Source organism: Nanorana parkeri, unplaced genomic scaffold (genome assembly GCF_000935625.1).
Source record: "Nanorana parkeri isolate BGI_ZX_2015 unplaced genomic scaffold, ASM93562v1 scaffold292, whole genome shotgun sequence".
In the NCBI taxonomy this organism is placed as follows: Eukaryota; Metazoa; Chordata; class Amphibia; order Anura; family Dicroglossidae; genus Nanorana; species Nanorana parkeri.
The window spans coordinates 360,942-388,229 of record NW_017306560.1 but is presented as its reverse complement, the minus strand read 5'-3'; the positions used below and the strand labels follow the sequence as shown (position 1 = coordinate 388,229).

Here is a 27,288-nt window from a genome sequence, read left to right as displayed (position 1 = left end):
TGCAAAATTTTGGATTTTTCTATCACTTTCTTTCCCATTGACAATGGTCACCAGGAAACAGATAGAGAATTTCCCTAGAAGAGAGAAAAAGAGACAGCAATAAAATATAGAGGTATAGAGGTAGAGGTTTTAGTCCTTGCCTACTTTATCTAAAACATGTCATTTTAACAGCACACTATTTCGTCAGGTGACGTCTAAATTAAAGTAGATCTAAACCTTAATGGACAAACTTTAAATTTGCTAAAGCACGGTTTATCATAAACGGCTGCCATGATTTTTTAATTTTTTTTCATTAAGAACTGGTTTAATTTTTTTCTTTGCATCTTGGTGCTGCTGATCTCCTGCAGCCTCTTTGAGCCACTTATGACAAGTCAGCTGCACAACCTAGCTCAGTACGACTTCCTGATTGCGACAACATCATGTGGGACCACGTCTGCGGAATCTGTCAGCACAGCTGCTTGTAGATTTTACCAGGAATGCGAGTCAGTATCACAAGAATTTGATGCGTTTCTCACAAAGTGCTTAAAACATAAGTGTGAAACACGCCAAGGCTTCATCTTTATGTGCGTTTAATCTGTGCATGTCTGTACATTAACAATGATCATGACACTGAATAGAAAGCTCCCTGTGTTTAGCAAGCAATACAAATCACAGTCAACTCAAACAGTGAGTAGGAAAGGGCTACACTGATTGCTATTGACAGCATACAGCAGTATCGCTTTCCTTGTGTCTATTCCTAATTGTTGTAGAGTTGCACAGGACCTACCTCCACACAGTTGTCACAGACACTGCAATGTGAACAGCGAGGTGGGCGGTAGAAGTGACAGGTAGCACACCACTTCATCCGTACTTGTATTCTTTTGATCTCCACATTCTTGTAGAGGGGAGCTCGGAAGTCATCATCTTTATCTTCATCCTCATCAGCTTAGGAAAAAATAAATAAGCATCAGTAAAATAATAATGTCCCTGAAATGCACAAATTATACTATGTGACAGGAAGTAAAAACATGGACTCCTGAGATGTCCTAGTACTTCTGATCCCATATTTATCGGTTTACTGTTTTGCTTGATCAGTGAGTCTCAATCTCTCCCATCCCGTTAGTGCTACTTACCATTTTCCACTAACAAACTGACCGCAGTGACACAGGGCCCTGCTATATTCAGCTAAATATCCCATGTTTGCTTTCCAAATTGGAACTCTAGATGCACATTAAAAACACACCTTTGTCCATTCTATGTATGAATGAACGTTGTTCCTTCTATGTGCACCACATAGTAACTGGATTTAGTACTTTAGACAGGTGCCTGTAGTTGTTCTTTAAGAAAGGGACAGCCCTCCCACAGTTGTACATGAAGATACAGATACTATGACCATGTATACAGTCCTTAGTTATTCCAACTGTGTATTTAATAACCTGACAGAAATCTCCATTTAAAGAAAACCTGTTGTGAAAGAAATACACAGGCAGCTATTGCTAATGTCCTAAAAATGCTTCTTCCCTAGCTGTGCTGTTGATCCTGACTACAGAACTTTGGGTTACTGACCCAGAACAAGAATATCAGCCAATATTTCTAACTACACTCTGACTTCACATGCTGCATGCTTGTGCCAGAAACACCCAGGAACTAGCATTACCAGAAGGTTGGTGAAGGCAGCTCCCATATTTCCTTTAGCTTTGAGTAGAGTTGTTCTTGAACAATTTCCATTTTGATGTCAAAAGACAATGCATAATTTGTAGCCATTTAGAGAAATTTACAATTACATATTCACTATGTCACAGGTTTGTCATTAGGCATGCAGTTCTGTGGCTATGGGTAGCAAAGGCAAGGAATTAAAAATATGGCTTTTCCCTGTATCCTTAATGTGTCAAACATTGTTTTTCCCGTAATAATTTCCTATAAACGTATCTATACATTGTCAGGTTTAGTAGCATAGCGTATTTTCAGTGAGCACATATATTACATTGTGTTATGAAGAAGTATTAAATGCTTTTTTATAGGGTTGCACAGATACCAAGTACAGTACTCGGTACAAGTACGAGTACATGTACCGATACCTTTGAGCTCCAAGACTACACTAGATTAAAATTCAAAAGTTAGGAGGCAGCTGTCATTTGCAAGGCGCACACGGAGCTCCTGGGATTTGTACATCTCTGTTTTAATGTATGATTTTGTTTTTATAAATATAAATAAAAGGATGCACAGATACCAGTTTTGCGAGTACGAGTACTGGTACTTGCCGAGTACTTACAAGTACGAGTACTGATACATTTTTGTTTATTGTCATGTGACAGTTTTTCTAAAACAATACAGACTAATGATTTCAGGACAGTGGTGGAGCGCCAGAGCCAGGTCCCAGCTGCAACCGCTGCAACCCTGGTAGTTCTCATGAAAATGCCAAGTATCGGCACTGGTACTCGAAAAGTATCTGTGCATCCCTACTTTTTTCTTAATTTGTGGATGTCTTAATACTTATATAAAAAAGTGATCCTAGCAGAGGACTCTATCAAACACCAGAGTAGTATGGCTCACCCATAGTAATAAAATGGGACTGCGACACACATAAAAAGTAAGCGATTGTAGAGATTTCGCCATGGAGACTACAGAGGTAAAATTTGCTTTTAAAAAAAAACCCTCAAAGCTTTGTTTTCTCACAAAGCCATGTAAGCACTATATCAGCACTGATATAGTGGCCAATGACTTAGTTGAAAAACCATGCCAACCCTAGCGCTGGCACCAACCCTAACCCTTTGTTCTCCAACAAAGCCATGGGATGACCATGTACACACTGAGAAGGTTAATACATGGCTTTGCTGATAAAAAATAACTCTGTTTTCTAACAAAGCCATGTGAAGACCCCCTCAGCACTGTTGAGCTAATTATATGGCTTTGCGGATAAACAAAGCCATGGCATGGATAGTGGACACTTTTTGTAGGTGCACTTGTAAAATAAAAAAGTTAAAAAGGAGCCTCTGTGACCTTCAGGAGGCATTGAAGCCCATTGCACTCTTGGAAAAACATCAGAAAAACAACTTAATTTCACCTTTCTCGCTGACTTGAATGCAAGATGGGGAATTTCCGTAAAATATAACATTTGTTAATAAAAATATAACCAAAGCAAAACTTTCATTATCCTACTACAATGTTAAGCCTAAAGTGACACTAAACTCAGAACTTAAATATTAAAATTCAAGCACCCTAGTCATTAATAAAAATGTATCTTATTTGTGTATCGCTAGGCTGTAGATCCTCAAATCATCTCTGAATTGGTGCGGACACTGTCCTTCCTTCTGGAGGGTGGTTACTTTTAGTCCCCATGGTTCCTGTGTGTGTGTTGTAAAGTAGCCACCGCTCCAAGCTCACTCCTGTGATGGACTAGAATTGCATTACAAATTAGTACTAAATGTGAGGTTGTAGGCCATTAAGGGGGATGAATGAAGAAAATATAAGAGATTCCTCCATCCACACTGAATAGCATGGATAAACAAAAGTTGATCCAATGATATAATACTGCTTAATCAGTTGAAATTTGCTCTGTGTGTACCCTATTTTAGTCTTTCTATTATGACAGTAGGAGTTTCCAGTCACTGAAATTGAGAAAGGAGCCTGCAAAGGCCTGCTAAACAGAGATATCGAAAAGGTAAGATTTTTAAAACAATTATTTTAGGTATGTTGTGTGACTAGAACACAAAACATTGAGGGGGTTTTCTCAATGTTGCCTGCAAAAGTGGAAATGCACAAGTTTCCTAAAAAAAAAAAAAGTCAATTTATTTCTAGCTTATAGTGGAGATGAGATGTAAAAAAAAAAAAGTGGATGTAGCAGGACCCCTCAGCTTCTTACAATCACGAGTCCTCAGCACTGTGTTGAGGTTTCATGCTGTAGCAGTTCTCTATATCTCTATATATCAACACTTTAGAGAAAAGCATGCATTCAGCTTTCACAACACGCTGATTTAGGAGGCAGAGCAATATCAACTATATAGCTCCATATACAAAAACTTGTCTGCAGGCTGAAGATAAAAGCTGAACTGCCTAGTTACTATAGCAATGCTACTATAGTAACTGCACAGCACTAGAAAAAAAGGCTCAGAGAAAAGAGGAGTGCCACTTAGAGGAAGCAGGCTCCAAGGAAATAAAGACACTGTGGAGATGAGAAATACATAGACCACTGGGAATTAGGAAGAGAGGTTTGCATGCAAGCACAAGGGAGACATTTACTAAGGAGGAAGAGATGGGGAGGCAGGAAGATGGTTTAGTAGTCTTCGTAGCAATTCATTCAGTTTTACATATAGAGGTACCAACAGGATATGCAACACTTGAGTGAAGAGATAAAAGAAGGAAGGATGAGAAGTAGCGAAACCAACATTAATATTATTACACAATGATTACGTATGTGCTTACAAAGGCTTCAAATTTAAAACTAGAAACACCTGCAAAAGTCAGGCCTGCAGGACTTGAGGCCCGTTCACACCAGACACAGTGTGTTCCGGCCCGATTCTGGGCAGAACGCACTGGATCGTATTGCAGCTGGCTCACTTTGTTGTGGGGCGGGAGGGGGCGTGACGGTGCATTGACCTCAATGGCAACGTAGCCACGTCCTCACGGGAACGCAGAGCACAATAAAAAATAGTGCTGGCAGCATTTTTTTCTGACCGGACCAGACTGCAGGCACTGATGTGCCATGCGTTCACGTGCGGCCGATCGCATTGCCAGAGGACATGGCTACGTTGACATACACGTCAATGGACCGCCACGCCCCCTCCCACCACAAACAAAGTGAGCCGGCTGCAATACGATCCAGTGCCGTCCAGCCAAAATTGGGCCGAAATAGTGTCTGCTATGTTTACACCATGTCTGGAGCAGATGTGGAGCAGATCTGCAAACATAGTGCAGTGCGTTTTTGCTGCATTACGGTGCATTTTTTTTTAAGCTTAAAATGGACTTTTAGATGCTTCAGTTTTTAGTTCACTGAGTTTGCATGCATATCAGTGCGTTCCAGACCAGAGAAAATGGGACAAGCAGTATTTTTCTGGTCTGGAACTGACTGCGGTGGTGTGAACTGAAGCCAAGAAGAGCATAGGGAAACATTGGGATGCATTTTAGATCCAGAAACAATCTGATCTGGGAGGTGGTGTTGAAGAACCCCTAATGGCCCATTCACATCAAGTGTGCATCACAGGTGTATACAGAAAACAATTCGGATATGTAGATATAGTACCTTCCTTGTGCCCAAGCTTCTACTTAGATTGTTGTAGCACAATTGTACTAGGGCTAAGGCCTCAGCACCCAACCTCAGTCTGCAAAGCAAAACCTTATAGAAACTGGCTCATAAAATGTCAATGAAGACATTCACTTTGTACGGACATGTGGTGTTTAGAGTCAATGGAACCCACCTGTATTCATAGTCAGTCACAATCTATCAAAACTGGTTATTTGGTAGTTGTGGGTAGAGACCATAGAGTGCATCCTCCTACTGGCTTATGATTATAAACTCAAGAAAACGGGTCTTCTGTTCGCCTCACTTTTCCATGGTCTCAATTTTTATGCCTCCTGTATTCTTTGTAACGTAATATAAATGAAAACAAAAGGGTGGCTATCATAATGGCAGAGCAAGTAGCTGGAGCTGAGAACTTAAGGGCAAAGATCTGTAAGTGGTTCAACCTACCAGTTCTATATGAAACTAACTTATTTCTGGACAAAGTAACCACCAAAGCAGAAAATATATATTAATGAACGATATAAACAAATAAATCTTATATAACAAACATATGTTCCTGAGCTGCACACTGCCATTTTATTCTTGAGTAAAATGTATTTAAATGCCACAAACTGAGACAATCATATTAGTAAAAAACAATTGTATTGTTGTACAGCAACGCAAGGTTAATGATGAAAAAGTAGAGAGGCGCATATGCTATATAAAAGGTAAATTTGACAAAAATTATTCTCTTTGTGTGAAATAAATGTCAGTGTCCAGCGCTGTTAATCATGCGGCCTTGTCGTCTTATTAATATTGATTGCATGGAGCGAATGATGGGTTCAGCTTGAGGTCTCCCTGCGATGTTAGCTCTGCTGAGAGTCTGCCTATACAGCAGATGGGAATCAGCTGCTCCAATCACAACAGATAAATATTTAACAGTTATAATATAGGACTCAATATTTGATAGCTCTGATACACAGAATGAAAAGCGCAGACGGATCAGGATTTCTCTATGGAGGTCAGTCCATTGGCAAAATGATTAACCGCCTCTTTTCCAAGTCACTAGACCAAAGTAAAAGTGCTTACCTCTTGGGAAGATACCAGGATCCATAAAGGTTGCCATGCTGAAATTTGCCACGACAAACAGGAACATGAGCCCATTGTACACCGGAATGGCTGGAGAGATTTCTCTTGTTAGCCAGGGACACCTGTGAAAGAGCAGAGGATTCTGGTTAAGATCTCCGAAAAAGGCTGTTATTACAGGTAACAGTTTAAAATGTGGATGACATTTTAGCTACAGGTTTCAGTTAGGATGAATTCACAGCATGTACAGGGAGGGGAATTAAACAAAACGGAAGCAGACAAAATCTGGAGCAGCTGTGCATGGCAACCAATGACCTTCTAGCTTTCATTTTCAAATCTTAATTAAAGAGAGAAGCTGATTGGTTGCCTTGGGCAACTGCTCCAGATTCTGATAAATTCACCTTATTGTGTTTACCGATTTTAACATACTTTAATTGCCATGCGTCCTTAAAATGTGCTGCAGTTGCACTCAAGTGCAACATGTTGGTATGAACTGGGCCTATCGGGAACTATGGATTACATTGCATTCAGCAACACAGACCAAAAGATACGGTGTAAATAGGCCCTTAACCTTTTTCCACACTTAGACCAGTAATGCATCATTTGCTGTCTCATGGTATAGCGGGCAGGTCATATGCCCCGTGTTTAAACAACCGCTGTGCTCCAACATATGGGCACTAATCCAACAGCATGCTCGTAGGTGTTTGCACAAGAGTTATCCACAGTGCTACTATTGAGCTTTCAGTGTCGGCTATGGAGAGAGAGGAAAAGCATGTGAGCCAGTAATATTGGTACCAACCCACAGTTTACCGTCAATACAAGACAGCGTTAATGTGAATTTTCTAATGACGGTCAGAAATCCTGACAATCTGACAGCAGCGTAATCCTACTACAAAAGCACCTGTTTTCTGCACACAAAAAAATGCATTCTTCTTTTAGAAATGGCCTCAAATAATCTTGGTCAAGTGTGTGTGTGTGTGTGTGTGTGTGTGTGTGTGTGTGTGTGTGTGTATTAATATTGCGAAATTAAAGACTAAACAATATAAACTGGTATAGTCATTCCACAAAAAGATCACATATACGTTTGGCTGCTCCAGAACAGGACCAATGCATTTGAGTTGGTGATTTGAACATGTACGATCAGGTTAGAGAATACTGGCATTCAACTCCATTTACAAAAGAAATCATAAAACACTCCCAAGGACATAACTTGATAATAAATCTGTGCTATCTCTTGATATGTTTTGGCATTAAGCCAGTGAAGGCACATTTCCAGAACACAGACTAGACTAATGAATAGACCAGAAAAAGAGGTAACATGGGGGAATGCTCTTTTATCTTAGATTATAGAAGAACTCAGAAGATGTAAAATATGACATTATCAGTCACCTTATGCTTTATAGTTGAAGAACACAAACACAGAAGCTTGAAAATGTACATGCAGATTTTAGAGGGCAGTCAATTGTACCATTAGCTTGACCACCGTCATAGCAAACTGACACCAGAGTGTTGTTGCAAGCCTTCTATAAACTTGCGAGTTTGGCTTAAGCCAAAGCCGTCCATACAGTTTAGTAAGCCAGCCGAAATTCACTCAATGGTTCTCTTTGTCAGCAGCCTTCCGCCCGACATCCTTCGAGCATAAAACTGAAGGAGTGGGACAGAAAAGTCTTGTCCAAACAGTGACTGCAGCCAGTTCTGCTGTCAGAATACAATCAGCGATTTGCCCATCCACACTGTGTCCTGGAAGGAGGAACCTGTTAAGAATTAATTTTTGTACAGCCCACAGGCTGAAAATTGTGAGGCCAGCTTTAGGGAAGAGAGGCAGGTGTTTGGGAGATGGTAGCCAGTACTGCGCTATCGGGGAGGAACTATACCGCACAGAACAGGTTTCAGAGCTGGTCAATTGAGCACCAACATTTCAACAAGGTCTGTACGCTGCATGGAGTGCAGGTGATTTCGTAGTATCCATTTTCAATTGACATGCGTTTGGCTACAACCATAGTCTTCAGAATGCGCTGAAATAAGGCACAAAATCATGCATAGTGAAAAAAACACTAATGGGTGAACATAGACAAAGCTGGTTGGCTCAGAAGATTTTTTTTTTTTGACCCTAGGCAAGAACAAGCACTTAACCCTTGCAGTGTGGTGGTAGGTCCACTGCAGGGGTTAATAACATTTTAAACAGGAGTTTAGATATAAACACTGCTAACTAGTACTTCCTTAAGGTACATTGTTTAAAATACTATGAAAAACATTCAAACTGTAAGAATTCAGGATGTTAACTTTCATATTATTGCAGCACATTCCCATTCTCTTTTACAACATAATGTGGAAGGAATTTGTACACAAGGCAAACCTTGAGAGTGAACATTTCTGGTTTGGAATAACAACAAATAAAGAAACAATTAAAACCTAACCCAGGAGGCAAGTGAATAAATTAAATGGTTGTGACAATTGTGACCTTCTGTAAGCCACGGAAACGGTCGCTCAAGGACACAGCGCCGGCTTTTGCCCGCCTGTTCCAAGATTATATGAATACTGACAACCACACAGGAAGTTAAAATAACCGCATAAAACTGAAAAGCATATTGCCAGCCAATATTAAAGACTGGAGGACAATAGTCATTGCTAACATTATAGAACAAGGGCAACAGTTACAAACTTTTCCTTAGCATTTGTAAGCTTGTATAACCGTCATAGCACGCCAAACTAACCAGCCCAGCCACAAAGGATGCAACTACAGTAAACTCCCCGTTATACGGTATCCACAGGGATTGCTAGATTCCGGATAAATGTCGTTTCTGGTTGCTTGAGCGTTACTAATAAAAATAGGTCTAACTAATGCCATACCCCATACTATGCCATAACAAACTCTGTGTTGACTTCATATTAATATTGAAATGCAGTAATCAAAAGTAAATTAAGACAGACAGGCACACAATCAGGATTTGTTTTTTTTTTCTGGTTAGATGAGAGTTCTGGTTAGTTCAATGCCAGATAACAGAGCTTACTGTATTTTGGATGGTCTGTGCAGTTTTCACTTGGTCTTCCCTAATCGCACTTCACGAAAACACATTGAAAGGGAATTTATCAAAACTGCAGCAGACAAAATCTGGAGCAGCTGTGCATGGCAACCAATCACCTTCTCCCTCTCTCAATTTAAAATCCTAACTGAACTAACTGAGGAGAGAAGCTGATTGGTTGCCATGCACATCTGCTCCAGATTTTGCTCAATTTTGATAAATTCCACTCATGGTACTTTGTGTTTTGTTTGCTGAGATTTTATGCATATGAAAGCTTATGGTGCAGTAAGGTGTGTTGGGGTGTCATTTACAGTGAATGCCACTGTAGGGAATCTTGCAAAGTGAAAAATATTTTGTGCGCTGTGGCAACACACAAAAAAAATGCACGTGTTTGTGCACATTGCCACAATGCACGGATGTGAACAGAGCCTCGGAGCTCGTCCACACTAGCAGCACAGTAAAAAGTGGTGTCTTACCATGTGGCTAGTGTCCGCTAGGTGGCAGCAGTGAGCAACTCAAGGCACTGTTTACTTTTTTTTTTTTTTTTACTTAAAAAGGAGAACTATGGCATCAGGGCTTTTCCCCATAGTTCTCATTAGGGTAACGGGAGGACACAAACTAGTGTACTCCCGTCACCCTAAGCTCAGTATACCGCGAGCTACAGCTCAGGGTATACTGAGACGCCACAGCTAAAGCGGATCCCGACAATTATGTCTGGATCCGCCCAGCTGCGCGAGTGACAGCTGGCTCTGCCTACCTAGAGGCAGAGCCAGCTGTACCCGCCCCCTCCCCCGTCCGTTCCGCCAGTCAGCGCTGGAGGATCGGAGCGGGGAGGGGGGAGTCCAGCCACTCCCCTGTCACGGCAGAGAGCTGTGAAAGGATCGAGTAGTGAGCGAACGCCAGTATGTGTTCACTCACTTCCCGTTCTACTGAGCCGACCTGCGACAGTCTCATTGTCACAGGTCGGCTAGAACTATGAGGTGAGTGAAAAGCACTCCTCATAGTTCTCCTTTAATGGTATTTGGGGTATACAAATTGTGCACTCCATTCATGTCTTCGCACGGCTGTACTTAAGGCCCCTTTCACATGGGCGCTCCGAGCGGGTCCGTCTGTCAGTTTTTCAGACGGACCCAAACTGATGCCCAATGCCAGTCTATTGGCGAGCGTCCGTTTATACCCGGTTACCCCCGGCTCCAGCTGGGTCCGAAAAAACAAAAGAAGCAGTGTTCCATTTCGATGGACAGAATCGTGGGTAATCTGAGGTAAATGGAGACATGGCTATTTCTATCAGATTCCCCTTAGACCGACATGGGATCCGGCAGTTTCAGTTTTTTCCTCCATCACAAAGTGGAGGAAAAAACTGTATGGACATGGATGTCACAGCGGTGACATCTGCTCTGTACCGCTGTGATCACGACAGGATTTGTGCACAGATCCTCTCCTGATCAGCCAGTGTGAAAGTGGCCACTGTGAGCAGAGACCTACAATGACCTGCAGTGAGCTGCAGAATAATGCCGCATGGCACATTTTATCGCAGTCCTCCAAATGGCACATCACACCTTCATTTTACTCCACGGACGGTTCGACATGTAGCCACGTCCTGCCACTCAGTTGCATGCGGCTACATCCACTAGTGGTCCCTCAAGGGTGCAGGTTTCTGCACGGACGTGCACGCTGTACGGCTGTCCACATCTGTGTGACTGAGCCCTAATAAGAGTGGAGGAGAGGGAAGGAAACGGTGGGTGAGCTGCTCAACTTTTGCAGTCTCTTACACTGGCGGCAGCACCAATTAACCCCTGTAGCACCAGAAGATCAGCAATGTAGAGGGTATCCGGTGGCACTTGTGGAAGGATTTCTACATTAAGCAGCAGCTACCAGGACATGAGAAACACCTCATTGAAGGGAAGTTATGTCCCTGGGGATTCATAACAAAAACAATGAACTTCAACTTTAACACACAATAAGCCCAATACACAAATCTAACACCCTAGGATAAGTATCCTAATATTAAAAAGAAAAACTTTCAGGCGAGTCCAATGATATTTTAAGATGAGTCACATGCCTTAGGCTGGTGCCGTAGCTTTATGAATTGAACCTAATGGAGTGTGCACCATCAGGTTCAGGCTAGATGTGGCAGACAATATTTAGGGTACCGCAGCAAGGAGCAAACTCTTCACTGAGCCCCCTGAATAAAAGCAACAACAATTACCGTAAATATAAAACAAGTAGCAGTAGTCCGTAAAGAAATCACGTAACAGTGACGCTAATTTCAGTCCATGACAACACAGAAGTCAAAAAAGATTCTGGTAAAATGTCCGATCACAACAACTTCTATTCCCCAACACACGCATCAATTCTGCAGTGCATTCATAGATCCAAGCAATATAATAAATGTCAGGAGAGTTTCTCTCCTTCACTTTGTTGTATTCTAGATCTTGTATAAAGTTCTGCTTTCAAAAAGACTCTGGTATGTCGCTTCTTCAATTTGCTACAAAGACATACTTTCATGAAGGGCACAATAGATTAGAGTCGGTCTAATGGGTATTTTGTGTAGAAGCGTTACAAAAGGGGAGGTCTCCAACCACTTGACAATTAAAGATTAGGACAATTTCCACCTGCCAATTATTGGTGTGTATATAATCCCATATGGACTTTTGTCGTTGAAGCACATCTAACCTGCACACTAAACAGATAGAATGCAAAAGGTGGCTGCTGCTGCCTTACCAAATATTTGGATAGGCCAGATTTTCCCATCACTGCAGAACAAATCAGTTAAGGCTGAACTAAAGGCAGAAATGTTATTGGCTGTGTAAAAGGGGTTCATAGACTTTCTTGTTGCAGTACACACTCCTCCAGAGAACACTTGCCTTTGTTCCTGGAAAAACCCTCTGCACACCCTTCATGTCCAGTTCATAAGACGCATGCTATTCCCAGAACACTTGTACATTCCCCATTGTAGTTCTTTATATAGTGAGTGGTGGTATCATTTTGTCGCTGTAGTGGGTGGTTCTGGGAGTCTCAGACTCCTGGTTTGATTTGCCCACTGTACCTCATAGTTTGATTAATGGGCCAGGAGACACCTCGTCTGTCTCGCCTCCGATGATATCAGACTTGGACTGACAGGCCATCTTCTGGTAAGTCGCGGCCATCTATGCCTGCCATCGGCAGACTATACAAATAACAAAAAAAACAAAAACAAATTAAGGGACGGCAGAGTATAGCGATATGGGTGGGAAGAGTCCGAAATCTATGCATTTGCACATTTCTAACCCACCACACAAATCCACAGTCCTGCCCATTCAGACACGAATATCTATGGCACAATGGGATTTGTAGTCTTTAACAGCGACAAACACTAACAGGAAGTGACACGGCCACTTGTGAGAGACCCTCTCCTGGAGCCCAGTGATTAATTAATATTTGATGAAGCGATAAGGTCAGAGTTTTAAAGAGAGTTTTTTTCCAAGCGGTAAAAATTTTAAACAGAAGTGGTTTTGCTTTAGTAACAAAGCAAGACGATTGTAAAGATTAGTTACCATCCCGGAGTTCAGCTTTAAAGAGATATTAAAGTCACAAGGTTTCTAAGCCGTTTTACACTTTGGTTAAGTCACTTACAATATATACTGCTCCTTGAGGTTTCAAAAGTTTTAGTTTCCTGCAGAATCATCTGGTTCCCTGAGCAATGGCCCAGATATCCTGTTTTAGAGTGACTGATTTCCCTTGCAGAGTCCTATGGAGGCACCCTTGTGTGTACTAGTAAGCTGTGTGTGTCTCCACAAACACAGAGGCACAGCAAGGCCTCCCCCTACTCCCCACTTCTCCAAGCTAGCAGATGGCGAGCTGCTAGAGACAGCCCTTTCCCTTGTGATCTTGTATGGGACAGGAAGTTCAGGGAAACAGACCTGAGAGAGTTGGAGACAGCTGTTGGGGAACATGACAACTGTAGGAGATAGGGCAAAATGTAAAGAAATACTTTGCTGGGTGATATTTGTTTGATCTGGATTCATTATTGAAAAAAGGGTTGAGGGTTTAATAACTACTTTAAAGGAAGAGGCTGCCAGAGCCTAAATTAATATGGTGTGACTGTATGTCTGTATTTTATCAAACAATTACAAGTATCACAATAGACATAGTGAATAGAATCCATGCATCATGTAAGGATACACACCATGCAGCGCACACAAAAGCCTTAGATTTGTAATGAAAAGAAGCAGTTACCGGCATTAGAAAACTGACCTTTAACTGCTGCATTAGTTTAAGAATGGCCTTCTTGTCTAAAGAGTGAAGGAGAAGGAGTACACCCACATAAAAGATGACCACTGCCTGGCTTTAATGTACAAGTCCCAGAGACCGAAAGAATGGATACATATATGGTTACAGAAAATGCTTTCCACAATGGCACCTTCAAGGCTCACTTCCTACTCTATCAAACACATCAATATTTAGTACCGTGGTGTATCCCTCTACTATATAAAGGGGTGTCTCTCCCTCTCTCTCACATCGAGCAGCAGAGAGAGATCACTGTATAGTGGCCAGATCACCAGGTGAAAATAAAAGGAAAGAAAGCCAAAAAAATACAAAATTAAATTAAATTAATGAAGCCACCACATGTAAAATAATTATAAAGTCGAAAGGTTTTTAAGCTATTTCAAGTGCTGATGAAATCGCTTACAATGGATGCTGCTCTTTGATGTTTAAAACTTTTCGTTTCCTGCAGAATCAGCTGGTCCCCGATAGCCTGTTTTAGGATGGCTCCTTTCCCTTGCAGGGTCATATGGAGCCACCCTTGTGTGTGCTAATAAACTGTGTGCGTCTACGCATACACACAGACACAGCAAGTCAAGATACTTCCCCTCCTTGCTGCTCTTCCTCCTTCCTCCCTTTTCCAGGCTAGTAGATGGAAAGCTGCTGGAGATTGTGCTGTCCTTGTGATCTTGTACTCATCAGGATGTTCAGGGAAGCCGAGCTGAGAGAGTTCCAAGCACAGCATATACTACCGTTATAACATCAGCATTGTAACATGAATACATACTAGAGCTATTTTTAATGATACAAAGTTTACTTTAAAAATTCTCTTTTATGCAGTGAGTGCTGTCTTCTGTCTGCCCATCTCTTTTAACAAGGTGCAGGACTCCCAGTGTGCTTTGCATCTCTTTCCCTGCTGCTTGATGTGATGCAACGTCGATTTCTCAATACTACATATCCCATAATGCACGTTGCATCCAGCAAGCAATGATAATGTTACATTGTTCAGACATTGAGTTGTAGCTCAGAAGGCAGGATCCGTGAGAGTGGTGACACCAGGAAGTGGGTTGAGTGAAATTGTGTCAGTGCATTGAAGAAGTACATCCTATGAGCATCTTCAATAAGTTTAAAAACTTCTTGATCGATATGGTTATTAGGAGTGCGATAGAACTTCTATAAAATCAATATAGTAGTCCAGATTTATTTCTTTATTTCCAGTTTTTGACCATAGATACCCTTTACATTTTTGTTTCTGGGTTTAGCTATGCTTTACAGTTCCTGTTTATTTTGTTTTTTTTCCACTTTTAGGCAGTACTTTGTCAAAATTAAATTGAAAAATGTGTAAGGTTAACTATTTTACAAAGATATTGATTACTAAAGGTTTTTTTCCCCTTTGTTTTCTCGTGGGTAAGGGCTGGTCACTGGAAAAGATGTCCACATTCGGAGATTTCGCCTTTATTCAAGTACGATTTTAGATTTTTCCTCTAGCGTGTCATCCTATTCCTTGCTTAACCAAGTCATATGTTTATCCAACGTCTTGGAACTTTACGAGCTGCATTGCTTGTGCAAGGTTACAGCTGCCCCAAATAGTGAAACAATGAAAAAGATTGCAACCCTGAAGCTTTCATTTTTGCAATAAATGTTAGCAAGGACAACATCCAAATTTCAATGCTGACAAAATTACTTCAGGCCTTGGTGAAATTATTACAAGGTATGCGGACAACTCCTTTTCCTGCTGACCCTGGAGAGCTGTGACTTTTATGTACTAGATCGGCGTTTCTCAACCTTTTTTAAGTCACAGCACAGTGTACAAAATCTAGAGGCACCCCAGACTAAAATGTACTAAAATGAGACGTGGCCCTCCAAAATCCATACCAGACCCGAATCTGAGAAAGGGGTCTGGAATGGATTTTAAGACGGGACCCTATGCAAAAACACAAACAAAATAAAGTGGGGTTACCCCTTCACATCAGAACACCAACCTTTCACATAAGAGTCACCCTAGGAGCCTCCTTCACATCAGAGCCCCTCTCGTTCACATTTAAAGCCCTCTTCACATCACAAGTCCTCTTTTACAGCAGCGTTCCCCCTTCACGTCAGAGTCCTCACTCTCCCCTTCACATTATAGTTCTACCATCACATCAACAGCATGGCAGGAGGATGGGGCTGGCCTGGACGGAGCTGAACCTCCATCCTTTTCTGCATTAATCGCCAATTATTTCTATGGTCCTGGTGGCCGACCTCCCTGCACCTTGGCAAGGCATGACTGTCTGTGAACATTTTGAGGTACTCATGAAGAAGCCAGAAGGCACCCTGGTTGATACAGCCTGGACTAGATAACACTGCCCATGTACCTGCAGACCTTTTACCAAAACCAATGAGTCTTTTTTTCCCTAACCTGCCTGGTATATTCAGGAAAAGGAGACAATTGGCAATCATTTGCAGAGATGTTCAGAAATGTTCCCCTTTTTTCCAAGCTCTTGTTATTGCTCTATGAACCCTTACAAGGATATTAACACATGCTACATTTGCATCTGCCATATATCTCTCATATTTATGGGGCTGAATATGGACATTATTCATCTGGCTTCAATCGGATAGATCTCTCATTGATCTGAGATTTGCCCGCCATTGTCCCGATTGTGGAACTGCCAGAAAACTGCTTGAAAGTCTACAAAAGCACATTTGGATGGTGGGGCTAATCATTCCCTTTTCTACAGAGAGAAGGTAAAAAGAGAACAAAATCACACCAAGCACTCCTGCAGCTTCATTACTGCTGTAGATTTGAGCCCTACATTGCCCAATTATATGCAATTGTTTATGACCATGATTTTCACTGCTTTTCCTTTTTTAGGCCCCTTATTTAAAAAACAGAACAAGAATGCACTCACAACTGCAGACTGATCGCATTGATAAAAAAGGGATAGGTTTCTAAATATATCACCGATCGCCGTATAAGCTGTTTACTTGCAACCCTCGCATGTTTCTGTAAGCACTTCATGAGTTAAAAGCTTGAAGCACAGCAGAGTTCAGCAACCCACACATGGAGAACGAGAGCAGACAATACATGTGCAGGCGGATCCTACACACTGTCTCTAAGTCTAGCACACTGCTACAGAAGGGTCACTTAACAGGAAGGTGGAGTAAGCAGGCACTTCCTATTAACCTCCACAGTATATTATCTGATAAAAGAAGCAAAAGTGAGCTACGCTGTGCTGGATTTCATTTTAAAGAAATATATACACATACATTACATTTATATGTATGTATGAGCTGCAACAACTATTTGATTAAAATCGACGACGGAAAACGTTGTCAACGTTTTCCATCGTCGATTAGTCGGCTATCAATTAAATTGCCTGCTCGCGGCTCCACACACACGCCGCGGTCTAGCCCCCGGCTCTCCTCCAATCCTGGTGCACCTAACATCTAGCCGGGTCCGGTGCTGTCACATGACGGGTGCCGGGGATGTGAGCGCGACAGGTGTCAGCCGGGGGACGGAGATGATGGCTGGGGACGAGCTGGGATCCAGGCTGAACCGGCGGCTGCAGATGGTGGACCCGGAGAGGGAGCAGCCCAGCATGAGAGTCTTCAATCCCTACACCAAGTTCAAAGCAGTTCAGCAGAAAGCAGATCAAAGACGTGGAGGGAAAGTTCAGACAGTGAGTGCCCGAGCACCCCTGAACCCGACACCGTGCACCCCAATCCACCATCATATCCTCCTCTGCACACCATTCCACCATCATACCCATCCTCTCCATCCCTGCACTCCACCATCATACCCTTCCTCTCGATCCCTCCACTCCATTCCACCATCATACCTGTCCTCTTTATCCCTGTACACCATTCTAAAGCCTGACAGACCGGGGATATCAGCACCCAGATATAGATATATATAACTGGTGGGTGGTATTCTGCATTGTGCCGCTGTATTATACAGCGGCACACTGCAGAACACAGCAGGTATAGAGGAACAACAAATCCCAGCAATACTACATTAAACAGGCTGTATAATGTATTATTGCTGGGATTTGTTGTTCCTCTATACCTGCTGGTGGTATTCTGCATTGTGCCGCTGTATAATGTATTATTGCTGGGATTTTTTTGTTCCTCTATAAATGGTCAGTGGTATTCTGCATTGCGCCGTATAATCATTACACAGCGCAATGCAGAATACCACTAGCTATAGAGGATTACAAATCCCAGCAATAAAATTATACAGCGCAATGCAGAATACCACCAGCTAAAGAGGAATACATCAGATCCCAGCAATAGTACATTATATACAGCGCAATGCAGAATAACACCAGCTACAGAGGACTACAAATCCCAGCAATAGTACATTATAGTATAATGTACTATTGCTGCGTTTTTTTGTATTCCTCTAAAGCTGCTGGTATTCTGCACTGCGCGCTGTATAGTGTAATATATTGCACACCACACTTTTTTTTTACTTCCACCGCTCCAAGCTTGCTCCCGTGATGGACTACAATCTCAATACAAACTTGTAGTCCCTCACTTTTTTTTTTAATCCGAATAATCAAACTTAATAATCGGCTAACTAATCGATTTTGAAAATAATTGTTAGCTGCAGCCCATACATATATATATATTTATTATTCAAGAATGTACCGTATATAGCACTAACAGTTTGTGCAGCACTTTACAAAAAAAAAATATAGAAAGAGAAAATAACTTTAAAAGTACATTCTAGCCAAACAGGATTAACACTGACACAGGACTGATGTAGTGTGTCGGCGGAAAGACTCGACTTTTTATGTTACCATTCATCTTACGTAGGTATCCTTATCTCACCGGTCCTAAAGCTGTGCTCAAACAAGAAATCCAGAATGGTGTTTTCATGGGTTAATGAATGGCACTTTGTCTGAGCCTACTGCAGCCTTGGGTCAACCACACACACACACTGGTGCGTGAGAAGGAGGTTGCACAGCACAGAATCATGTGACACATGGCTGCAGTTTCCACAAGGGGCCCTGTAAGAAGCTTCGTAAATGTGGTCAATCTGCCATATAAAAGTCAGATGAAGGTACATCTAAAAGAAAATTCTACCTTCAGAACAATCGTAAAGCTTTTTTGGCAGTGGCATATCCAGGATAAGACACATATCCTGGGCACCGCTCCATGGGTGAGCGAAAGCGGACTTTTTTTTCTCTTAGGCAGGTTTCCCGCCATGCTCCTGGAAACAAGTGTCATTGGTTGCCAGGAGCCAGGTGGGACGCCGTAGGCACATTCTATAGCAGATACGTCGCTTTTTGGACACTGATTGCAGTGCACCTAAAACTGAACCCTAGCCAAACCGATAATGAATTGTTTTTTTAATTAAATGTACAAAACGGAGTATGGCACAGATGAGCTCATCAGTCTGCTGGTTCTGCTTTTCACTAACCAGTCTCAGGATAGGGTGGATAACTGTAAGTGTAACGGACCAATTTTAATAGGGTGTACTGGTGGTGGCCAGTAGGTGTGTGTTTTCTGTGACTCATTTTTTAAAATATTGAATAAAATTAAAATGTTTGTACCGTACCAGGCATTCCGATCCTCATTGCACTGCCCTTTGATTTGATCCTCTTTTGGTCATTTCAATGAAGACCAAGAGAGCCTGCACACACTCTAGCACCCCAACCCACCATTTGCCATTTTGAATCTAAATCTGCTAGAACCTAAGATGTGAGAAATACAGAGGATACCATTGTGAACCTCCATAGGTTGATAGGCTGTCTCTTCCTTCCATACTTTTAGTCACTAACCCAGATAAACATGTAGCCCCACATGTCAGCACTTCTGATGCACAGTCTGGTTTCAGGTCAGTGGCTTTAAACCATGAGATCACCATGGCAGTCCCTGTATTTTTCTCAGTACAGGTTTCCTTTAATTATTGTTTCTAAGGGTAATGGAAGTTATTTCCCGACTATTGTGCTGCTGAATATGAAGGGAAATATGCAGAAATACAAGAACTTGAATTCATAATATCCGCTTCTCTGTACTGATTGAAGCTATAAAGTGACTCAGGACCAAGTCACATATTATGCATTCATTATGTTAAAGGTGAGCATATTAAAGTCTGAGCTGACAAACAAACTCTGTCTGATTGCACACAACACACAACCACCACATAACAAAACAATACTTACATTAACAAAATGCTACATAACTACGGCAATAGAAGCCGTATCAAGGTGGAGAAACAATGTATTCTTTTATTTTGGTAGGTTGATACAAAAGCAGTGCACGCCCCCTGAGGGGTGGGCTTCCGATGACCGCAATGCCGAACGGGCAGTGTGCGCTTGCGCACAACGGCCCGTGCGGCTGTTATCGTACGGACATGCCACAAACCCGCCGAACATCGTACGATGCTCGGCGGGTTTTCAAACATGTCCGTAAGTTTAAAGTCGTGCGACCTTACAGTAGTAGAGGTCGCACGGCTTCCACACACCTTACGAACATCGTACGATCGCGGGATTTCCCGCGATTATCGTACGATAATCGTAAGGTGTGTAGGGACCCTTAGTGCAGGTTCACACCATTTTTTTCAGACCAGATCTGGAACGCATTGTGATTTGCCACGTTTTTACCACGGTCCGTAGCTTTTTTTTTTTTTTTAAGCTTAAAATGGGCTTTCAGGTGCGGAACGCATTTGTATGCGTTTTCGTGCGACAAAATGAGACGCGCAGTATTTTTCTGGTCTGGAATGGACTGCGCTGGTGAAATAGCATAGGGATACATTAGGAATCATTTTGGGTCCGAAAATAATCTGGTCTGGTGATGATCTGCATGTGGTGTGAATGGGCCCTTAATGTGTTTTGTCTGCAACATTTTAAATAGCACCCAAACGCACATTCCCAAAGAACAACAAGGGTTTTAGTGCACCAACTACCGGGTATCTTATAAATAAATAGGTGCAGATCCATTAAAACCCTTATTTCTGTGATAAGCTCATTCAAAAGGAACAGGTTGCCTTCCTGCAACCCACGTTGAAAGAGCAACATAACACACCACAGAAATGTGAATTCATCCTTGGGCCTCATTTACATGGGGCGTGTTACCCTGTACAGTTTGAAGGGATGCTTTTTTGATGCACCCAGAGCTGCGGGAAGAAGCATGCAGGCTGGATTATCATATCTGCGTTCATGGCCGCACACCGTCTGAGTTCAGCTGTCAAAGTCTGGAGTTGCAGGAAGCAGCGTGCGAAGGCGCACAGCTCCTGCATCTCCATAGAGTTACATGAGCTGCCCACGCTTCTTCCTGCAGCTCCAGGCGCATCAAAAAATTGCCCTTCACGCAATAAAGGGGCAACACCCCCATGTGAATGAGACCTTAATCCTGGTGATACCTCTGACTACAACAAATGGAGGTCACACCAGGGGAAGAACCTTTACTGATAAAGCCATTCATGGGAAAGTAGTGCTACCTCCCTATGCATATACCACAAAGGCCAGCAAAAACTCTATACAACACAAATCCCCCATCACAGAAAGCAGAGGTTTATAAGACTTACATCCCACCAGGCAAAGTTACAAAAAAAGGCAGAAGTGCCCTTTATAATTCATAACGCAGCGACAGGGTTAAAATTTCCCCTGCAGCTGCTGTGATCTCATTGAAACCCAATCCTGGTCTGTCTGGAATATTTCACAGCTTGTTAAACAGAAATGGACTAATCACTGCAGTTGTTAACCCCTTCACAGCCCTAACACTATTAAATACAATCAAACTATATGTTTGCTTTCCTTCAAGGTTCAAAATGTCAGATGCAGTAAATGGTTAAAAAGGCAGTGCAAAGCATTTTCCAGGTAACTGAATTGGTCATTTCGAATGATGCAGCTGTACATTTAGGTACAAGCTCAGTCAGTGTAAAGCCTTCCACAAGGACAGTTTTAAGACACCATTAAGGTAAACCGTTAAAGAAATAAACTGGTAATGGTCTTAACAACAGTGTCAGCCTGTGACAACAAAAAGTAGGTATGTGCGATAGCCTATGTTAGCCTGCAGGCTCTGCTACCAGCTTCTATTTTTAACTAGAGGTGACAGATGCTCTGAATTTGCATGTGCCTAAAGGAGCTCCTTCCATCTTTATCTTTGTGTGAAGCCTTGCTGTCTAAGGAAAAACAGTAGCACATATTATCTGGAATAGTGAAATGGCTCAGACTCTCTTGCACTGTTTATGCCATAAAAACCACATGGAAAGAAAAAAAGGAGCGTCTATTGCAGACCTTATGAAGATGCTAGTTGTCTGGCTGTCTCCAATGTTCGCACTTTGAGTCAGTGACCAAGAACAAGCATATTGATTAAAAGTCAAATTTGAGGCCAGTAAACTGATGTGCATACTTCACCCTGATTCAGACAACATTTTTCAAAAGAAAAATGTGGTAGTCTCTATATTACCTCCTCAGTACAGGTTGATTGTTAGAATAATAAATTCTCTATAAATTTTCATTGCATATACAGATCCCGTTAAAGATACTCATTAGAAATCCATCTTGCAGTAGTGTGACAAACTGACAAATGAATGTAGGTGTCGGTAAGGTGTACATGAATCTGTTACAACTGTCTCAATCATCTCTCCTGCAGAAGAAGCGGAATTTTACAGGCAGAGAAGCTGAGAGAGTTAAAAGGTGCTCATACACCTTACGATTATCGGACGAAACTTTTCGTCCAATGATCAAATAGTCGTACGATTTTCGTACGGCAGCCCCATCCTGCCCCGATGATCGCAAGACTAATTTAGCCGTAATTAACGAAAAGCACCTGGACGAAATGCGGTAATTGATTTGCCGTATTTTCGTTCGCGTATGCGCAGTGTAGATCGTACGACTTTTGACGGACGGAAGCACCAGCAACCTTACGAAAATCGTAAGATCTAGCAACATTTTCAAACATGCTTGACCGTCAAAAGTCATACGATTGTACAGTACTTTCGGTCGGACACTGCAATGCACACATACGATTATCGGACGAAAAGTCGATCGCATACGGAAATCGTACGATAATCGTAAGGTGTATGGGCACCTTTAGGCCGGGTTCACACCTGGGCGTTTTACAGCGCTGAACGACGCGCTGTAAAACGCTCAGTGAAGTCCCATACTTCGCTATGGGGATGGTTCCCCTACGCCCAGACAAGTACAGGAGCTTCTTTGGGGCTTTTTCCCACGCGTTTTCATTAGTAATCCCGAGTGTGGCTCGGGGTTAACAAAGCGGTAAGCCCCAACCACACTCGGGAATACAGCGTACAGGTCTTACCTTCTCCGCAATCCCCGCTGTGTCCTCCGGCTCCTGCCGACTTCTGTGTTCCGTTACTTACGAACCCAAAAGTCGGCAGGCGCCGGTGGAGCCTGCGGGAAGTTTGAAAGTTAAAACATTTTCTCTTTAAAAAAAAAAAAAATAAGGAAAAAAAAATACAAATCATACCGCCAGTGAAACCTCACGTTTCACTGAACGGAAAAACGTGCTAAAAAACGGGGAAAAAAACGAACAGAAAAAATACGCCCAGGTGTGAACCCAGCCTTAGGGCTTGTTCACACCAAATCCGGACCAGATCTGCATGAGTTTCTGCATATGCAGTGCATTTTGCCACGTCCCGGTCCGTTTTAAATGGACTTTTAGTGTGTTTGCATGCATTGTTGATGTTTGGATGCGTTTTGGTGCATTCCAGAGCTGAAAAAAAAGGAAATGCTGCAGTTTTTCCACATGCTCTGGAACTGAACTCTGTGGTGTGAACTAGACCCCAAAATACCATTGGAAATACAATGGATTCATTTTTGATGCGTTCTGTAACTGCTCTGCACTTGGTGTGAACAAGCCCTAAAGAAAACCGATCAAATAGCGGTTCCAGAAGAACCTGAAGACCAATTATGTTCCAGAATTGTGTCAAAAATGCAACACACTAAACTACATGTGCAACACAATCAACAATCCAACAAGAAAAGGGTCTTAATCGTCTCCATTCTCCTCATCACTGATATGGTGGTATTTCTTTATGACTTTTGTCCCAATAGCATCATACAGTAAAAGTGTCACAAAAGACCTACTTGATTTGTCTCATGCACCTGTACTGAAAATAAAAACGTTGCAGGGTTTTCATGAATTTGGCGCAAGGCTTCTGACTACATACACACTGCCAGAAATCTGCCACCAGTGTCTTACAGAATTGCCACCAGTGTCTCTACTATTAATAGTTCCGTACTTTTAAAGTCTAGGATAATTTTTTTGTACTCGCCTTAAAACCTTTTCTGTGTTCATTGGAGGACAAATTACCCGCCTCTCTGGCTTTGCTGCTGCCTGTGTATTTAAATACTTTGTGTTTTACAGCATGGGGGTTCTGGCCACCATCAAGGGCCACCCCTGGGTGGTCTTTTTTTAGTTGTACCAAGCAACTTACTCCTACAGGTGGTACTATATCCAGTAGGCGATAATGTAAAGCAGATCTGCATCCTCCACTATATGAAAGAGAAAACCTAGACTGATGTACAAATTCAGCCCCTTGAAAACTCCTGCAGAAATCGACCCAAAGGACAGTTTGATGAATTTCCTGAACCAACATTTTGCAGTCCTTTTTTAATTATTAAAGCTGTATTTAATTTAAGAAAATCATCCACTCCTTTTTTTTAAACCCATGACTAATTTTTTGCAGTAAAGCATTCCACAGCTACCACTCTGATTGTAAAAAGGACCTGAATAATTACTGTATATACTCGAGTATAAGCCGTCCCGAATATAAGCCGAGGTACCTAATTTTACCACAAAAAACTGGGAAAAAGTATTGACCCGAATATAAGCCGAGGTACCTAATTTTACCACAAAAAACTGGGAAAAAGTATTGACCCGAATATAAGCCGAGGTACCTAATTTTACCACAAAAAACTGGGAAAAAGTATTGACCCGAATATAAGCCGAGGTACCTAATTTTACCACAAAAAACTGGGAAAAAGTATTGACCCGAATATAAGCCGAGGTACCTAATTTTACCACAAAAAACTGGGAAAAAGTATTGACCCGAATATAAGCCGAGGTACCTAATTTTACCACAAAAAACTGGGAAAAAGTATTGACCCGAATATAAGCCGAGGTACCTAATTTTACCACAAAAAACTGGGAAAAAGTATTGACCCGAATATAAGCCGAGGGAGGGAAATGAGGCAGCTAATGGTAGATAGATACCAATAAAATTACATTAATATTTATTTAAAAGAAAAATAACCTAGCTCTGTAAGTGGAAAAGGGGGTACAGGGCTACATATCATGTACTACGGATCATTTAACCCATTCATGTTAGCAGAGGATCATTGTAAATGTATTGTTGCAGGCACTCTATATGTACATGTACTATATACTACATATAGAGTGCACTGAACAATAGATTTACAATTATCCTCTGCTAATATGAATGGGTTAAATGATCCGTAGTACATGATATGTAGCCCTGTACCCCCTTTTCCACTTACAGAGCTAGGTTATTTTTCTTTTAAATAAATATTAATGTAATTTTATTGGTATCTATCTACCATTAGCTGCCTCATTTCCCTCCCTCGGCTTATATTCGGGACGGCTTATACTCGAGTATATACGGTAGTGAATCTTAGACCACATTCACATGGGTGGCAAGGGACAACTAGCTTTATGAATCCACTATGATTCTTACCACAACAGCTACTGCTGAATGCACACAGTGCATGTGAACAGCACTGGCAGCTGTCAGATTTGTTCACTGTACAAATTAATGGCCAGTGTTGCCACTATTCGGATGTAACCGCTCATCTGAGTGGTTACATGCGAATAGCGCATGAGTGAGCCCAGATGCAGACAGTACGTGTCCAGGGATGGTGTTTCTGTGGAGATTTTGGCGGCAGATAATTGTTCAGTTTGTATGCGGCAATAATGCAGGTGCACCCAAAGGCAGGGTTTAGTCGCCTCTGAATTATTATTATAAAGGATGTACAGTAATACCTTGGTTTACAAGTAACTTGGTTTGAGAGTGTTTTGCAAGACAAGCAAACATTTCTGAAAAATGTTGCCTTAATATACAAGCAAATGTCTTGCACTAAGAGCAAAATTTTGTAGAAAAGCGCCACCCAAATAAGGCTGTAGCAGTGCGAGCGATGAGTCTGTTTAACGACAATGCAATGTCACATTGGATAGATTCCTTGTTAAGGTTTCACGTAATGAAAAAGATTCCATTGAGTCAAGAGATATCAGTGATTCCGTTAGTGATAGTGAAAGTCGTCCTACACCATAATCCTCCTCTCTCTCGTCCCCCTCACACCAGCCACGAAGGTAACCGGTAATTGGCTTATTTTTCTTTATATTTTGTACAGTATTATATTACAGTACAGTATTGTAATCATTTTTATATGAATATTTTTGGGTTGTGGAACGAATCATCTGAATTTCCATTATTTCCAATGAGGAAATTCGCTTTGATATACAAGCGCTTTGGATTACAAGCATGCTTCCAGAACGAATTATGCTCGTAAACCAAGGTATTACTGTATATAGTGCCAACAGTTTGCGCAGCGCTTTACAATATAAAGGAAGACATTACAATCACAATACAATTCAAGAGAAGATGGTAAGGAGGGACCTGCCCGTGAGGGCTTACAATCTAAAAATGCAGCAAAGTATCCACCCCAGATTGCCCATGTGAATGTATGTTACTGAACTACAAATAGAACTGATGAGCCTCTTGTAATTTGTGCAGTCCTTGGGTTAAAGGCCCATTTCCCAAATCTTGAATTCCCTGTCAGTACAAGCCTGCCTAAATGAGAGCCAGAGAGATCTCTGCATGAGTCTACCAGAAATCTGGGACGCACCATGAACCTTGCTTCCAGCTGACAGTAACACGCACACTTCTGGATCCTCTGGGTGTACTCTGTAGAAGAGGAAAGGATCAGGCCCAGTTGCAGACAGATTGTTTCCAATAAGTATATGAAGCCTGCTTGTGATGAAAGTTCTGTCTCAGTAATCACAGGGCCCAAACCAAATCTAAAAGTGTACCGTAGTCAGGCACTAAATGTATCAATAAGCAACCATGAACCTGCTATGATGTGGTTAGTAACCTCCATGCAGGTCACATCTCTATTACTGTACACATTAAACAATTTTGTACATTTACTAGCAATGTGTATATTGTGTTTGGTTTAGTAAAATGCATCTAAATGCAGTTTAAATCAATTATTTCAGAGAGCTAAATCATCTAAGACACCATTCATTTAAGATGACATCTAAAAAAATATGCCATGGCATTTAAAAGAAACCTCCACAGAGAAATATGGATACTGTAGTCACTTTCCTCTGCTACTGAAAAAGCCAGCTGTATGGCTCTCATGCTGATCCAAAGGCTTCAACCCCGAAGAAGCATGCAAATCAACAGAAAGAAAGCCTAGGGTAAGGTAAATAGCATTCTTTTAGAAAGAAGACAGCAATGTAAGCCTACATGCACTGGCGGAACTACCAGGGTCGCAACTGCAACCGGGCCCTGGCTTTCCGCCACCTGGGGGGGCCCAGCGAGGAAGAAGAGGCCCCTACCCCAGAGAGTGCCGCTCGTTCCCTGCCGCACAGCCGCCGCAGCATGTACGGGAGAGGCTGTCACCAGCAGAATATGCTGCAGGTACGGCCGGGCAGCACATTCTGCTGTGTGAGGACTCGACCCTCGGGTCCTCACACAGCAGGAGACGAGGAAGAGAGGTCCCTGCCGGAGAAGGAAGGCAAGTCTGGAGTTGGAAGGGG

The 27,288-nt window shown here is 42.1% G+C and overlaps 1 protein-coding gene across 1 annotated transcript in view; it reads right to left on the bottom strand.

The window, feature by feature from the left end:
* The window catches only part of ZDHHC8 (zinc finger DHHC-type containing 8), a 103,551-nt gene that overhangs the window by 26,914 nt on the left and 49,349 nt on the right, over positions 1-27,288 (bottom strand). Inside the window, exons 3-4 of the mRNA XM_018557621.1 lie at positions 6,287-6,408; positions 767-924 (exon numbers count right to left, since the gene is read on the bottom strand). Of these exons, the coding sequence (XP_018413123.1) occupies positions 767-924; positions 6,287-6,408 (280 nt within the window). The remainder of the gene's footprint in view (positions 1-766; positions 925-6,286; positions 6,409-27,288) is intronic.